This window comes from Somniosus microcephalus, chromosome 19 (genome assembly GCF_052327205.1).
Source record: "Somniosus microcephalus isolate GS21.2 chromosome 19, FLI_Smic_1.0, whole genome shotgun sequence".
In the NCBI taxonomy this organism is placed as follows: Eukaryota; Metazoa; Chordata; class Chondrichthyes; order Squaliformes; family Somniosidae; genus Somniosus; species Somniosus microcephalus.
Window position 1 is genome coordinate 57071638 of NC_141005.1, and position 15875 is coordinate 57087512.

Sequence of the window (15875 nt, forward strand, 5' to 3'; positions counted from 1 at the left end):
CCTAAAAGTCAGTCCACACTCTCTGGCTCAGTTCACAGACACACTGTATCCCATCCAACCACCGAACCCTTTCACTGAGAAACTCTCTTCTCCCCGTCTAATGCAGTTAGGCTGGTATTCTTGTTCCAATCTAGTTGTCCAAAGTGCCACTCCCAGCTCCTCACCGCCTCCCCCAAAGCACAGTTAACAGCTTCCGACACTTTATTACCATCCATTTCTCCCTTTTCGTGCATCCATTTCCCCCTTTCATGGCCAAATATGAAAGTTTTACAGAAAATTGTATGTTTTAAAGTGCAAAATATTGAATCTTCACCAATTTGTGGAGTGAAAAGAAAGTTGAAATGAGTGAACTAGAGGAGCAGGTGAATGAAGAAGTTGATTTTGTGTCTAAAGCAGGAGTAAATATGGAAGTTTTGCAGAAGGTGAAATGTTTTAAAAGTGTAAAATATGGAACGCTTCACGAATTTGCGTGTCATCCTTGCGCAGGGGCCATGCTAATCTTCTCTGTATCGTTCCAATTTTAGTATATGTGCTGCCGAAGCGAGCACAAATGTCAAATGAAAGCCAGCGCCTTATGAAGCATCAATGTTGTAAACACATTTTGGTGACAATGAGTTGGGGGTTTTTTCAAGTCGCATTTTGAATTATCTTTGTGCCACAACATATTGCACAAAACAGCCTTGTACTTTAATTACCGTTTTTACTTGCATAATTTATGACTTCGTAACATAAATATTGAAGGGAAAGTAGATTTCCGAGCAGAGGATTATGGGCAGTAGGTTCCGGATGTCACAGATAGTCTGCAGCAAAACAGGCGAACAAGGTTTGTTGAAGGATGTGGCATTTTTAGGGTAGCTCACGGGTGCTGTTGACTGCACCCACGTTGCCATTAGCAACAATGCAGAGTCCCATGTCATTCATCAACAGAACGGCACCACTCTGGAAACGTCCAAATGGTTGCAACAATCAGCAAAGAATTCTTCATGTCAGAGAATTCATTCATGCCAACGTAAAAGAGCGAACAAAAGGTAAACAACAGCTTAAAAAAAAACGAACACAGCCCTTCAAAAATCTAACAACTCAAGAACAGCCCTGACCCATGAAAACAAGTGGTTTACACGGGCTTTGTAACTTTAGCTGTCGGTATGCACAGAAACATTGACTGGTATTGGAGCAACGTACAGAATAGATGGTCCGAGAGCAGCAAAGGCAGAGCTGGTCGGGGACCGGAGCGGAGGCCCTAACTCACCGAGAGCAGCAGATGCAGAACGCACCTGGTCAGAGGCCGGAGCTGAGGCAGGTAAATAAAGAGCGGTGGAGAGAGAGCAAAAATAAATCAAGCAGTGACATCACAGGACAGCAGGTAGATGATTGATTGGTGAGTATTACAGGTTTTTAAATCTAAGTTAGGGCAGTGGTTTAAACTACGAGCTAGGGACCTTAAACTATTACTTTATTAAATGATATCTTAACTAGTTATAATAATTAATTAATATAACTATAAATAATTGTTTGAATAAAAACTTTAACTAATTAAATTAATTCAGGTTATCAATAAGCAAATAAGTAAAGAATTTGAGAGATGGCAGGGCAGGCTATGTGTCCGAATTGTAGTCTGTGGGAGTTTATGGACAGTGAGACTGTCCTGGATTCCCACATCTGCAGGAAATGTCTCTGCCTTCAGTCAGTCCTTGAGCTGGAGTGCGAGTTAGAGACACTCTGAAACATAAGGGAGGGGGAGGAATTTCTGGACAGCTTTATCCAGAAAACAGTCACACCCCAGAGGAAAGCACAGGTTCAGGAAGGGGAGGGTGTGACTATTAGGGAGACAGGTAGCGGGGACTTAGGAGAGGTTGAGAAGGAGGTCCCGCAGACACTGGTCCTGTCCAACAGGTAAGATATACTTGCTACCTGTGAGGACAAGGAGAAAGACTGTTGGGAGGACAGCTACAATGCAGGCCAAGGCACTGTAGCTCAGAAGGTTGCCCAAAAGGGGCAAGAGCAAAATAGAAATGTGGTAGTGATAGGAGACTCTATAATTCGGGGGATAGACAGTGTCCTCTGCAGCCAAGAACAAGAATCCCAAAAGGTGTATTGCCTACCCAGTGCCAGGGTGAGGAATATCGCGAGGCGGCTGGAGAGGAATTTGGAAAGGGAAGGGGGTAAATCCAGTTGTCGTGGTCCATGTCAGAGCGAATGACATAGGTAGGAACAGGGAGGAGCTCCTGGTGAAGAAGTATCAGGAGTTAGGAGCTAAATTATAAAGCAGGACCTCGAAGGTAATAATCTCTGGATTATTGCCCAAGCCACCTCCAAATTGGCATAGAAGCAGTCAGATCAGGTGAGTTAACACATGGCAAAAGGGCTGGTGTGGGAAAGAGGGGTTCCTTTTCTTGGGACACTGGCACCAGTACTGGGACTGGAAGGAGCTGTACCGATGGGACGGGCTCCACCTGAACCAGGATGGGACCCATGTCCTAGCGGAAAGGGTAAATAGGGATGTTGAAAATTGCTTTAAACTAGTAAGATGGGGGGAGGTATCTACAAGAAATGAAACCAGCCTAAATATAAATATCAATAGGAAAGGAGAGAATAGGAAAGAATAAAGTAATGGAGGACATTGATGGCCAGGCAATAAATAGAGTAATAGAACAATGTGGTTGACTCTTAACTGTCCTTTGAAATGGCCTAGCAAGCCACTCAGTTGTAACAAACCGATATGAAACAAAATAATAAGAATGAAACCGGACGTACCACCCAGCATCGACCTTGGCACCGGCTATGGATAAGGCAATGGCACACCCAGCCCAGTCAACCCTGCAAAGTCCTCCTCGCCAACATCTGGGGACTTGTGCCAAAATTGGGAGAGCTGTCCCACAGACTAGTCAAGCAACAGCCTGACATAGTCATACTCACTGAATCATACCTTTCAGCCAATGTCCCAAACTCCTCCATCACCATCCCTGGGTATGTCCTGTCCCACCTGCAGGGCAGACCCACCAGGGGCGGTGGCACAGTGGTATACAGTCAGGAAGGAGTGGCCCTGGGAGTCCTCAACATTGACTCCAGACCCCGTGAAGTCTCGTGGCTTCAGGTCAAGCATGGGCAAGGAAACCTCTTGCTGATTACCACCTACCGCCCTCCCTTAGCTGATGAATCAGTACTCCTCCATGTTGAACACCACTTGGAAGAAGCACAGATAGTAGCAAGGGCACAGAATGTACTCTGGGTGGGGGACTTCAATGTCCATCACCAAGAGTGGCTCGGTAGCATCACTACTGACTGAGCTGGCCAAGTCCTGAAGGACATAACTGCCAGTCTGGGCCTGCGACAGGTGGTGAGAGAACCAATACAAGGGGAAAAACATACTTGACCTCGTCCTCACCAATCTACCTGTCGCAGATGCATCTGTCCATGACAGTATTGGTAGCAGTGACCACCGCACAGTCATTATGGAGACAAAGTCCTGTCTTCACACTGAGGACACCCTCCATCGTGTTGTATGGCACTACCACCATGCTAAATGGGATAGATTCAGAAAAGATCTAGCAGCTCAAAACTGGGCATCCATGAGGCACTGTGTGCCATCAGCAGCAGCAGAATTGTATTCCACCACAATCTGTAACCTCATGGCCCGGCATATCCCTCACTCTACCATTACCATCAAGTGAGGGGACCAACCCTGGTTCAGTAAGGATTGTAGAAGAACATGCCAGGAGCAGCACCAAGCATAGCTAAAAATGAGGTGCCAACCTGGGGAAGCTGCAACACAGGACTACATGCATGCCAAAAAGCGGAAGCAGCATGCTATAGACAGGGCTAAGCGATCCCACAATCAATGGATCAGATCAAAGCTCTGCAGTCTTGCAACATCCAGTCGTGAATGGTGGTGGACCATTAAACAACATAGAAACATAGAAGATAGGAGCAGGAGTAGGCCATTTGGCCCTTCGAGCCTGCTCCGCCATTCAATGAGATCATGGCTGATCATCCAAATTCAGTACCCTGTCCCTGCCTTCTCCCCATATCCCTTGATCCCTTTAGCCTTAAGAAATATATCCAACTCTTTCTTGAATATATTTAATGAACTGGCCTCCACCGCCCTCTGTGGCAGAGAATTCCACAGGTTCACCACTCTCTGGGAGAAGAAATTCCTCCTCATTTCAGTCCTAAATGGCTTACCCCTTATCCTTAGACTATGACCCCTGGTTCTGGACTCCCCGGCCATCAGGAACATCCTGCATCTAGTCTGTCCAGGCCTGACAGAATTTTATAGGTTTCGATGAGATCCCCTCTCAGTCTTCTAAACTCCAGTGAGTATAAGCCCAATCGACACAATCTCTCCTCATATGTCATTCCTGCCATCCTGGTGAATCTTCGCTGCACTCCCTCCATGGCAAGAACGTCCTTCCTCAGGTAAGGGAACCAAAACTGCACACAATACTCAAGGTGTGGTCTCACCAAGGCCCTGTACAACTGTAGCAAGACATCCTTGTTCCTGTACTCAAACCCTCTTGCTAGGAAGGCCAACATACCGTTTGCCTTCTTAACCGCCTGCTGCGCCTGCATGCTTACCTTCAGCGACTGGTGCACAAGAACACCCAGGTCTCTTTGCACTTCCCCTTCTCCCAATCTATTACCATTCAAATAATAATCTGCCTTCCTGTTTTTGCCACCAAAGTGGATAACCTCACATTTATCCACATTATAGTGCATTTGCCATGTTTCTGTCCAATCACCTAACCTGTCCAAATCGTACTGGAGTTTCACGACATCCTCCTCACAGCTTACCCTCCCAGCCAGCTTTGTGTCGTCTGCAAATTTGGAGATATTACATCCAATTCCCTCGTCCAGATCATTAATATATATTGTGAACAGCTGGGGTCCTAGGACCGATCCTTGCGGTACCCCACTAGTCACTGCCTGCCACTCGGAAAACGACCCGTTTATTCCAACTCTTTGCTTTCTGTCCGCCAACCAGTTCTCTATCCAAGTCAATACTTTGCCCCCAATCCCATGTGCCTTAATTTTGCATGCTAATCTCTTATGTGGGACCTTATCGAAAGCCTTCTGAAAGTCCACATACACCACATCCACTGGTTCGCCCTTATCTATTTTACCAGTTACATCCTCAAAAAATTCCAGTAGATTAGTCAAGCATGATTTACCTTTTATAAATCCATGTTGACTTTGTCCAATCCTGTCACTGCTTTCCAAGTGCTCTGCTATTACATCTTTTATAATAGACTCTAGCATTTTCCCCACTACTGATGTCAGGCTTACCGGTCTATAATTCCCCGCTTTTTCTCTACCACCTTTTTTGAATAGTGGGGTAACATTAGCTACCCTCCAATCCATGGGTACTGTTCCAGAGTCTATCGAGTTCTGGAAGATGACCAGCAATGCATCTACTATTTCTAGGGCCACTTCCTTAAGTACCCTGGGATGTAGATTATCAGGCCCTGGGGATTTATCGGCCTTCAGTCCCATCAATTTTCCTAACACCATTTCCCTACAAATACTGATTTCTTTCAGTTCCACCCTTTCATCAGACCCTATGTTCCCTGGCATCTCTGGGAGGTTATTTGTGTCCTCCTTTGTGAAGACAGAACCAAAGTATGAATTTAGTTGGCCTGCCATTTCTCTGTTTCCCATTATAAATTCCCCTGATTCTGACTGCAAGGGACCTACGCTTGACTTCACCAATCTTTTTCTCTTCACATATCTATAAAAGCTTTTACAGTCAGTTTTTATGTTCCCTGCTAGCTTACTCTCATATTCTATTTTCCCTTTCTTAATTAATCCCTTTGTCCTCCTTTGTTGAATCCTAAACTGCTCCCAATCCTCAGGATTATTGCTTTTTCTGTCCAATTTATATGTTCTCTCCTTGGATCTTATGCTATCCCTAATTTCCCTTGTTCGCCACAGTTGAGTCACCTTTTTTGTTTTATTTTTATGCCAAACTGGGATGAACAAATTCTGTAGCTCATCCATTCGGTCTTTGAATGTTTGCCATTGCCTATCCACCGTCAACCCTTTGAGTGCCATTCCCCAATCAATCCTACCCAACTCCGAATCTGATGTCCAGGAGGAAAGGAATTAAATGGTCGCCATGCTTCTGGTATATGCCTCAGTTGAGGAAGCGCTCAGTCAAGGTGGGGAGAGGGGTTTCCCAGGAGGTCACACTGGAGATGGGTGTCAGGCTCCAACCTTCCACAACAATGAGTAGGCCTGCTGAAAGTTCGCCCAGACCTGAGACAACAAAGTTCTGCCACCTGCAAATGATCATCGGTGAAAACTCCTTTGTAATGGTGGAACTGCAGCTGTTAGTAAGCAATCCAATTGTGAGGCCGCCAGGATTACCTGGCGTGTTCCAGAGGAGGCGTGTAGGATGGGGGAAATGTCTAAAAATCAGAAAGGCCTCTCAAAATGGGATAATAGAGGCAAATAAGTGGTTGTTAAGGGCCTTAAGGGCCTATCCCGCCTCTTGAAGGCGGGATGGAAACAGGGTCAGAAAACACGCATGTGGGAAAATTGCTCGGGATGGAGGCGGGATCGGGCCCGCCCGCCATTTTTTGCGATTTTACCACCTCACACGCCTCCAAACCCGCCTCCTCGTGCTTGGCAAAATCGAGCCCACAGTGTTCAATCTTCGAGTGGACATGTTTACAGTGAATTTGTGACACCAAAACTGAATTTTTGCGATGTTTTACCGTTAATACTCATACAGAATCATCTGTGCTTCGCCTTCGCGTGTCTATACACAGCAACAGCAGCGTTGATTCTCACATGTACACAGCGTGCTGATTCACTGACGGGATCGGGACAATCGTGGCTGCGCCCATGGGATTCATCGGAAGCCTCGGCATGTATGACCGAGCTCGCGAACCATTCAGTTCTTACATTGAGCGGATGGGGATTTTTTTTAAGGCCAATAACATTATTGAGACCGAAGATGCTGATGAGAATATTTAAGCTCAAAATAAAGTAATTCATGAATGGAAGAAAGCAATTATTCTAATGGATATCAGACCAGATGTCTACAGAACGCTGATAAACCTACTCGCGCCAGGGAATGCGAAGGATGCATCATTTGAAGACATTGTCGAGAAACTCGATGACCATTTCGACCCAAAGCCATTAGAAAGAGCAGAGAGCTATAAGTTTGGTACAAGAAATTAAAAACAAAGTGAAACCATCAGTGAGTACATTGTAGCTCTTAAGAACCTGTCTTTGCATTGTAACTTCGGCACATTGTTGGATCGTGCGTTGCGAGATAAGTTTGTGGGTGGACTGGTGGATGAGCGCACACAGTCCAAGTTACTGAACACTCCGAACCTAATGTTTGACATAGCATGCAAAATTTCCCTATCTATGGAGATGGTGTCTAAGAATGTTAGGGAGTTCCGTCCAACTCAAGTGACTAGTGCGGCTGAGGTCCACGGTCACTAAGCCACCGCCAAACCTAAAGCTGTGAGACCAAGTCAGTGTCAGTGAGAGCAGTTTAATGAATTGTTATCGCTGCAATGAGCAAGCAAATTATTATTTCCTGGTACTTGTAGATAGTCACTCAAACTGGATTGAAGTGAAACACATGGGTTCAAATATTACAACTGAACGTACCGTAGATGAGTTGAGGTCTATCTTTGCATGTCATGGCTTACTTGCAGAGCTTGTTTCTGACAATGGCCCTCAGTTCCATTCTGCTCTATTCCAAGAATTTATGAAATGGAACAGTATCAAACACACTCTTGTTCCACCATATCCATCCAGCTTCAGTCAGAATAGTGAAAGAAGCTCTCAAAAAGCAAGTGTGGGCAGGATTGTTCGGGACTTAACTTGAAACAACGTTTGGCAAATTTCTTGCTGAAGTACAGAACTATTCCGCACACTACAACCGGACATACCCCAGCAGAACTCTTGAAGAGGAGATTGAGAACACGATTGAGTCTTGTTCAACCGAATTTGGCCTCAAGAGTTGAACAGAAACAGTTGAGTCAGAAATGTTATTATGACACCAATCAGAAAGAACGCAGTTTCAAACAAAACAAGTGTGTTCGTGTTCTCAGTCCCCAGGCAAGTCGAGTTCACACAAGTGGAATGTAGGAGCCAAAGTAGAGGGCGGTGGAACCAAGAGATATTTGGTTGAAATTGGTGACAAAATGCAAAGTGTTCATGTAGATCAAATGATCTCTGCTAGAGATGAACCAAGACATGATCGTGAACCACTTGATCATGAACACAGACATGAGTTTGACTCAGTTTAGACTTCAGTAACTGAAGTACCAGGTTCAAACAAGTCTGAGATAGAAACTGCGCCATCTTTGAGGTCGGAACCAAAACAAAACAGCTCGAAAATTGGTTCAACACCAAAACCTGCTGTAAGGAGATCAGGGAGGCTCCGCAAACCTGTTATTGAACTGGATTTGTAGTTTATTTAAAAGAAAAAAAACCAGGAGTTTTTTAATGTGGTACATGTAATGCTGGGAAAGATGGGACCATAGTTTTGTTGTATTTGAGAGGGGAATACATATTTTTTTTAAGGGTGAAAGCAGTGTAATGTATTATCACATGGTTTCTCACATGATTTGGTATGAGCATGCTCAGTTCCCTCTGGCCTAATAAAGCAAGCACGTAGACGAGCAATTTAACCTGTCTTTGTCCTTCATTTGTTCTATCCAAGTATATTACAATCACTCACCCAATATTTACCTCAGTCACGTAAGCACATCTCATCCTCCACAACACCAACTTACAAAGTCCGTCCACACTCTCTGGCTCAGTTCACAGACACACTGTATCCCATCCAACCGCTGAACCCTTTCACTGAGAAACTCTCTTCTCCCCTTCTAATGCAGTTAAGCTGGTATTCTTGTTCGATTCTAGTTGGGCAAAGTGCCACTCCCAGCTCCTCACCGCCTCCCCCAGAGCACAGTTAACATCTTCCGACACTTTATTACCATCATTTTCTCCTATTTAGTGCATCCATTTCCCCCTTTCATGGCCAGGAGTAAATACATTTGCAAATAATGTTTCAGCGGAACACCATGCTGGCGATTTGTCCACAGCTTTGGTGTCAGCCTGCTTTTCTCTTCCACCAGGTGTCCGAAACATCGACTTGTCTGTTCTCTCCATCTGACCTATCTGACCTGCTGAGTGTTAGCAGCATTTTCTCTTTCTGTTCCAGATTTCCAGCATCTGCGGTATTTTTCTTTTTGTAAATATGAAAGTGTTACAGAAAATTTTATGTTTTCAAAGTGCTTCACCAATTTGTGTAGTTAAAAGGTTGAAATGAGTGAACTAGAGGAGCAGGTGAATGAAGAAGTTGATTTTATGTTGAAAGCAGGAGTAAATAGGGCTGTTTTTCAGAAGGTGAAATGTTTTAAAAGTGTAAAATATGGAACGCTTCACGAATTTGCGTGTCATCCATGCTAATCTTCTCTGTATCGTTCCAATTTTAGTATATGTGCTGCCGAAGCGAGCTCAAGTTGAAAACTGAAGCAAAGTACTATATAAAGCACGGAAAATATAAATACCTTTAGATAGTGGTGATGTATTTACGACATCTTTTGTATTACCTTTCTCGCACAATATAATGCACAGATGCAAAGAACCTAAAATCATACACATCTCCTGCCATCACTTTTGATTGATCACTGCTGACAAAAATATTGAAAGTAAAATAGATTTCTGCGCCGAGGATTATGGGCTCGAGGTTCTAAATGTAAATGAGGGCGGCGGAGCCTATTGGGCTGAGGGGGCGGGGTCTGTTGATTTGCTTGCGCTGTGGTGAGTTTTCAGGGGCCGTGCCCGCCTTTTCTACAAACACTATTTGGACCCGGGCCATTCTCCCCTCCTGTCATTCCGCCATTGGCGCCGTGCCTTCAGCTGGCTGGGCCCCAAGCTGTGGAACACTGTTCCTAAACCTCCACCTCGCTCTCTTCCATTGAGGTCCTCCTTACAATTTACCTCTTTAAACTTTTAGTCACCTATATGCTAATATATCCTTATGTCAAATGTTGTCTGATTACTTTTCTCTGAAGCGTATTGGAATGTTTTACTGTGCTAAAGGTGCCTTATAAATGCAAGTTGTTGTCTTCCACATTGTCAGGATCATTTAAGTTAATGTGACAAATGCTCCTTATGGTTTGTTGTCTCCCTGGTGCCAGGGTAAGGGACATCTCTGAGAGGGTGCAGACCATTCTGTGGGGGGAAGGGGAAGAGCCAGAGGCTGTGGTCAATGTCAGAACCAAGGACAGAGGGAGGAAGAGGGTTGAGGTCATGCAGTCAGAGTTTAAAGAGCTAGGGAGGAAGTGAAAAAGCAGGGCCTCAAAGGTGGTAATCTCTGGAATACTCCCAGTGCCATGTGCTAGTGAAAATAGAAATAGGATGGAAGGCAGGAGAGAGTAAATGACAAAAGGTAGGATTGTACAAAGTAAAAGGAGATGGTAATGGGACAAGTAAAGAAACAAAAGATGGATCTAGAAGAGGTGTAAATGGGTAAAGCAGAATCAGAAACAGCTGCCATCTGAAAAAAATTAGGGGCGGAGGTTACCTTGAGCTTCATGGGAACAGTGTAAGATGTCGAAGACAGAGAGCTCAGAGTGGGAGTGGAGTGGAGAATTAAAGTGACAGACGACCGGAAGCTCGGGGTCACGATTGCGGACTGAATGTCCACAAAGTGGTCACCCAATCTGCGTTTGGTCTGCCCAATATAGAAGAGACCGCATCCAGAACAACGAATTCAGTATACTGAATTGCAAGAACTGCAAGTAAATCGTTGTTTCACCTGGAATGAGTGTTTGGGGCATTGGATGCTGGGAAGGAGGTAAAACGGCAGGTGTTGCATATAGGTTCTAAGTTAGATTTGGAGTGCATGTGTGTAAATGCACGAAGGATGATTAATGGGGTTGGTGAGCTGCAGGTGCAATTAACCACGTGGGAATATGATGTAGTGGCGACAACTGAGACCTGTCTCAAAAAAGGGAGGATTGGCTGCTTAATATTCCTAGGTACAAGGTATTCAGGAAAGATAGGGAGGGGAAAAAAGGAGGTGGGGTAGCAGTTTGGATTAAGGAAAATATTACAGTGCTAGAAAGAGGGAATGTCCTTGAGGAATTAAAGACAGAATCTATTTGGTTGGAGTTCAGAAACTATAATAGAGGAGCTATCACACTACTTGGTGTATTTAATGGGGCAGTGATTGTGTTAAGGGCAGAGAAGGAGAGGAATTTCTGAAGTGTGTTCAGGAGAATTTTCTTGGTCAGTATGTTTCCTGCCCAACAAGGAAGGAGGCATTGCTGGATCTAGTCCTGGGGAATGAGGTGGGTCAAGTGGAGAATGCCAGAGTTGGGGAGACTCTCGGGAATAGTGATCATAGTATCGTAACGTTTAGATTAGTTATGGAGAAGGACAAGGAGCAATCTAGAATAAAAATACGTAACTGGAGCAGGGCAAATTTCAGCGAATTGAGGAGGGATCTGGCCCAGGTAAATTGGAGTCAAAGACTGGCAGGCAGAAATGTAGTGGAGCAATGGGCGGCCTTTAAAGAGGAGATAGTTCGGGTACAGTCTAGGTACATTCCTACAAGAGGGAAAGAGAGGGCAACCAAAGCCAGAGCTCCCTGAATGACCAGGGAGTTAGAGAGTAGGATGAAGCAGAAAAAGAGGGCATATGACAGATGTCAGCTTGATAATACAAGGGAGAATGGGGCTAAATATAAAAAGTAGAGGAGAAGAGAGGCAAAGAGAGAGTACGAGAATAGATTGGCGGGCAGCATAAAAGGGCATTGAAAGGTCTTCTATAGGCATATTAACAGTTAAAGGGTTGTCAGAGAAGCGGTGGGGCCAATTAGGAACCAAAATGGAGAACTATTGCTGGAGGCAGAAGGCATGGCTGAGGTACTAAATGAGTACTTTGCATCAGTGTTTACCAAGGAAGAGGACTTTGCCAAACCTAATGGAAATGAGGAGGTTGCTGGGATACTGGATGAGATAAAAAATAGATAAAGAGGAGGTACTAGAGAGGCTGGCGGTACTTAACGTGAATCAGTCGCCCGGCCTGGGTGGGATGCATCCGAGGTTGCTGTGGGATGTAAGGGTAGAAATTGCAGTGGCGTTGGCCACAATCTTCCAATTCTCCTTAGATATAGGGGTGGTCCCAAAGGACTAGAGGATTGCAAATGTTACAACCTTGTTCAAAAAAGGGGAGAAGGATAAACCTGACGATACAAAGATAGGTGGGAAAGCAAGTTGTGAGGAGTATACAAAGAGTCTGCATAAGGGATATAGATAGGTTAAGTGAGTGGGCAAAAAATTGGCAGATGGAGTATAATGTGGGAAATTGTGAGGTTATCGACTTTGGTAGGAAAATAGAAAAGCAAAATATTATTTAAATAGAGAGACTACAAAGTGCTGCGGTACAGAGGGATCTGGGTGTTCTCGTACATAAAACACAAAAAGTTAGCATGCAGGTACAGCAAGTAATTAGGAAGGCAAATGGAATGTTGGCCTTTATTGCAAGGGGGATGGAGTATAAAAGTAGGGAAGTCTTGCTACAACTGTACAGGGTGTTGGTGACACCACACCTAGAGTACTGCGTACAGTTTTAGTCTCCTTATTTAAGGAGGGATATACTTGCATTGGAGGCAGTTCAGAGAAGGTTCACTAGGTTGATTCCTGGGATAAAGGGGTTGTCTTATGAGGACAGGTTGAGCAGGTTGGGCCTATACTCATTGGAGTTTAGAAGAATGAGAGGTGATCTTATTGAAACATATAAGATTCTGAGGGGGCTTGACAGGGTAGTTGCTGAGAGGATGTTTCCCCTCGTGGGGGAATCTAGAACTAGGGGGCATAGTTTCAGAATAAGGGGCCGCCCATTTAAGACGGAGATGAGGAGGAATTTCTTCGCTCAGAGGGTCGGGAACCTTTGGAATTCTCTACCCAAGAGAGCTGCGGAGGCTGAGTCGTGAATATATTCAAGGCGCAGATGGACAGATTTTTGAACTACAATGGAGTCGAGGGTTATGGGGAACGAGCAGGAAAGTGGAGTTGAGGCCAAGATCAGATCAGCCATGAATTTATTGAATGGCGGAGCAGGCTCGAGGGGCTGAATGGCCTAATCCTGCTCCTCTTTCTTATGTTCTTATATACTATTCTATGATTCTAAGATTCTGATCAGTGAGTAGAATCAATCATTGTTCCTCCTCTAATCAGTACTTTAACTCCTTTTCCTTTTTAGGCAACTTGAATGTTGTGCAAAGAAGTGAAGAAACCAGATGTTCTATTTGTAATGGATTTAAGACCCAACTCAACACTGCAGAGCATTTCATCACTTCCCTCTGTGCGGTCCACACCAAGGCTCTCGGGACTGTCTCAGATCATGTGCAGTTTATATTTAAGCAATGCTATTGCTTCGCATAACCAGAGTCTCTTGCTGGCCAGTGGAGTCACTTGTATAATCAGTGTGCTCCCAGAGGTGATGAGTTCTGAGTTTCCAGGCACTGAGTATATTAATATTCCTATTGCAGATTCTCCTGGTTCACAGTTAAGTGAGTACTTCGACATGGTGGCAGACAAAATCCACCATGTTGAAAAATTGCGTGGACGAACACTGCTGCACTGTGTTGCTGGAATCAGTAGATCCGCCACTTTGTGCCTTGCTTACCTCATGAAATACCGCCACATATCTCTGGTTGAGGCTCACGCCTGGTTGAGGGCCCGCAGGCCTATAATTAGGCCAAACAGTGGATTCTGGAAGCAGCTGATTGAGTACGAAGACAGAATCTTTGGAAAAACCAGCATCAAAATGGTGACGTCACCTCTGGGAGTCATACCAGACATTTATGAAGAAGAAACGAGAGGAATGATTCCTTTTTAATATTGTACACCTGACTCACAATGTTTATTTTGTCTAGGTATGTTTGTGTTATGTTACTGCTGTATATCTTTGCCTATAAAGGCAGCTGTGGATAAGATGACCTTTCCTTTAATACCACACAATACAATTCCCGAAATATCCATGACTCATATAAGACAAGGGTCAACATTAGAAAGCTCCTCTACACCAAAATTCTGTTCTTTATAATGTCCGGGTACCACAAATGTCTTCTTTCTGCCACTCTCATTTCAACCATCCCATGCCCATCCACTCTTGTTCTAATGGACCAGTGCTGTGATATCTCCCTTCTGCAGTCAGTCCTGGCTGCTGATGCTGACTTGAATCTGCTCTTCCTGTTGCTATGCTGCTGGGCAGGTATTGATTTTAATCCGCAGTGGGTCCCTGGAATAACGCTGTGATTCAGGAGGGTAAGCTGCCATTAAAGTGTCAGAGCACTGTAGAATAGCTGCTGGCCTCAGCTGATAGGAATGTATTGGTGCTTGTATTGGATGCACTGCCTTTGGGGAATGTCCTAAACTGAGAGGATGTGACCCATGTGTAAGATGCACCCTCGCAGCCCCTCAAACACACACTTGTGATCCAAACTAAGACATACATTTATAGACTTGTATCTGACTATATATTTGAATAATACATTTTCTTTTGTGCATTGCATTCAACTCTAAAGGACTATTAATTTTACACGACTTGCCTTAATAAATTGCAGCACAGCTTAGAGTACGAGGGTGATAGGTTTAACCAAAGTGCTAAATTTGGAACGGTTTACAAACTACACAGATAATGTTTGAGTTGGAGCTACCCACCTTTGTACAGTGCTTGCATTTAATAACACTAAACACTGGTGATGGAGGTTAAACACACAGCAATACCATTTAAGTCAGAACAAAAAGAAAAACTGGAATGTACAGCAACCCACTTAGTATCTAAAAGAGAAAGTTGTGGTTAATGTGTTGGGAGCGTCTTTAAGCAAAACATAGGAAGGGGCATGGCTGAAAGGTTAATTTTCTTTATCAAACACTGACTGCCCTGCCATGTGCTCTCAGTATTCTGTTTTTATTTTCTTCAATCAGAACAAGTTGTTTAAGGGTGATATTATAATTGGGACAGGTACAGCCTTTATCATATACAACCACCCATGTCTCAGTGCCACTTGGTTTAATATGTGTTGCCCAATTGTAATCTCACCCTTCTCTTCCACTACATTTATGCCTGCACTGCAATTCCCTACTCAGTTCCCTCTTTCAAAAGCTTTCTCCAAACCCTTTTCATTGACCATGGCTTTCCTCCCCATCTGAACCTTTCTTTTGTTTCCATTTACTGTACTTGATATCTGTCGTAACCTTGTCCTCCATATTGTAAAGTATTCTAAATCATCTTGCTGCATATGAGGATCGGTATATAAATGGAAGCTGTTTTTGATGTAATGAAAATAAACAGTATGCTGAAATTAAAGGAAAATTGGAAGCAGAAGAATGGATCAATTCACTTTTTATGACCAACCAGCTCCCAGGTCTGGTGGAGTGTAGGTTGGGCATACAGTCACGGTCTTTCTTACAATACCTCACCTCCAGGGTCAGAAGTCTGGCAGTATCACCTGATAATTACAGTGCTTGAATTTTTGAAACAGGTTCCTCCCAGGCAACAGCAGGAGAGTTGGAAAGCACCAGCCATTTTGCAGTTCCAGAGGTCACAGATACCCTGTCAGGACATGCTGGATGTTGTGTCTCCTTGTGTTCTTTTACTATAAATAATAGATACTTATAGCTCATTGTAGTTACTGCTTTTACTACAGGTAGACTACCCTTTATCCGGACTTCCGAAAACCGAAACCCTCTAAAAACCGAAGGTTTTTTCGTTCAGCGTAAGTCGTGCGTACGACTTACGCTGAACGAAAAAACCTTCGGTTTTTAGAGGGTTCCGGTTTCGGAAGTTCGGATAAAGGGTAAGTCGTGCGCACGACCCCCCGCCGACCCCCC

At 44.3% G+C, this 15875-nt stretch overlaps 1 protein-coding gene, 1 non-coding gene and 1 pseudogene across 2 annotated transcripts; 1 reads left to right on the top strand and 2 right to left on the bottom strand.

Annotated features, from left to right (window-relative positions):
- Positions 1 to 441: 441 nt before the first annotated feature.
- On the bottom strand, positions 442 to 548 carry LOC147104475 (U6 spliceosomal RNA). Its single transcript, XR_015072517.1, has one exon. It is a non-coding gene; the product is annotated as a U6 spliceosomal RNA (small nuclear RNA).
- A 239-nt stretch (positions 549 to 787) lies between these two features.
- On the top strand, positions 788 to 15357 carry LOC147104476 (dual specificity protein phosphatase 18-like). The gene is made up of 2 exons (XM_085961810.1): positions 788 to 1028; positions 13240 to 15357. The coding sequence occupies exon 2, from the start codon at positions 13249 to 13251 to the stop codon at positions 13876 to 13878; it is 630 nt and encodes a 209-aa protein (XP_085817936.1). The 5' UTR covers positions 788 to 1028; positions 13240 to 13248; the 3' UTR covers positions 13879 to 15357.
- LOC147104477 (U6 spliceosomal RNA) lies at positions 9392 to 9485 on the bottom strand (annotated as a pseudogene).
- Positions 15358 to 15875: the final 518 nt, after the last annotated feature.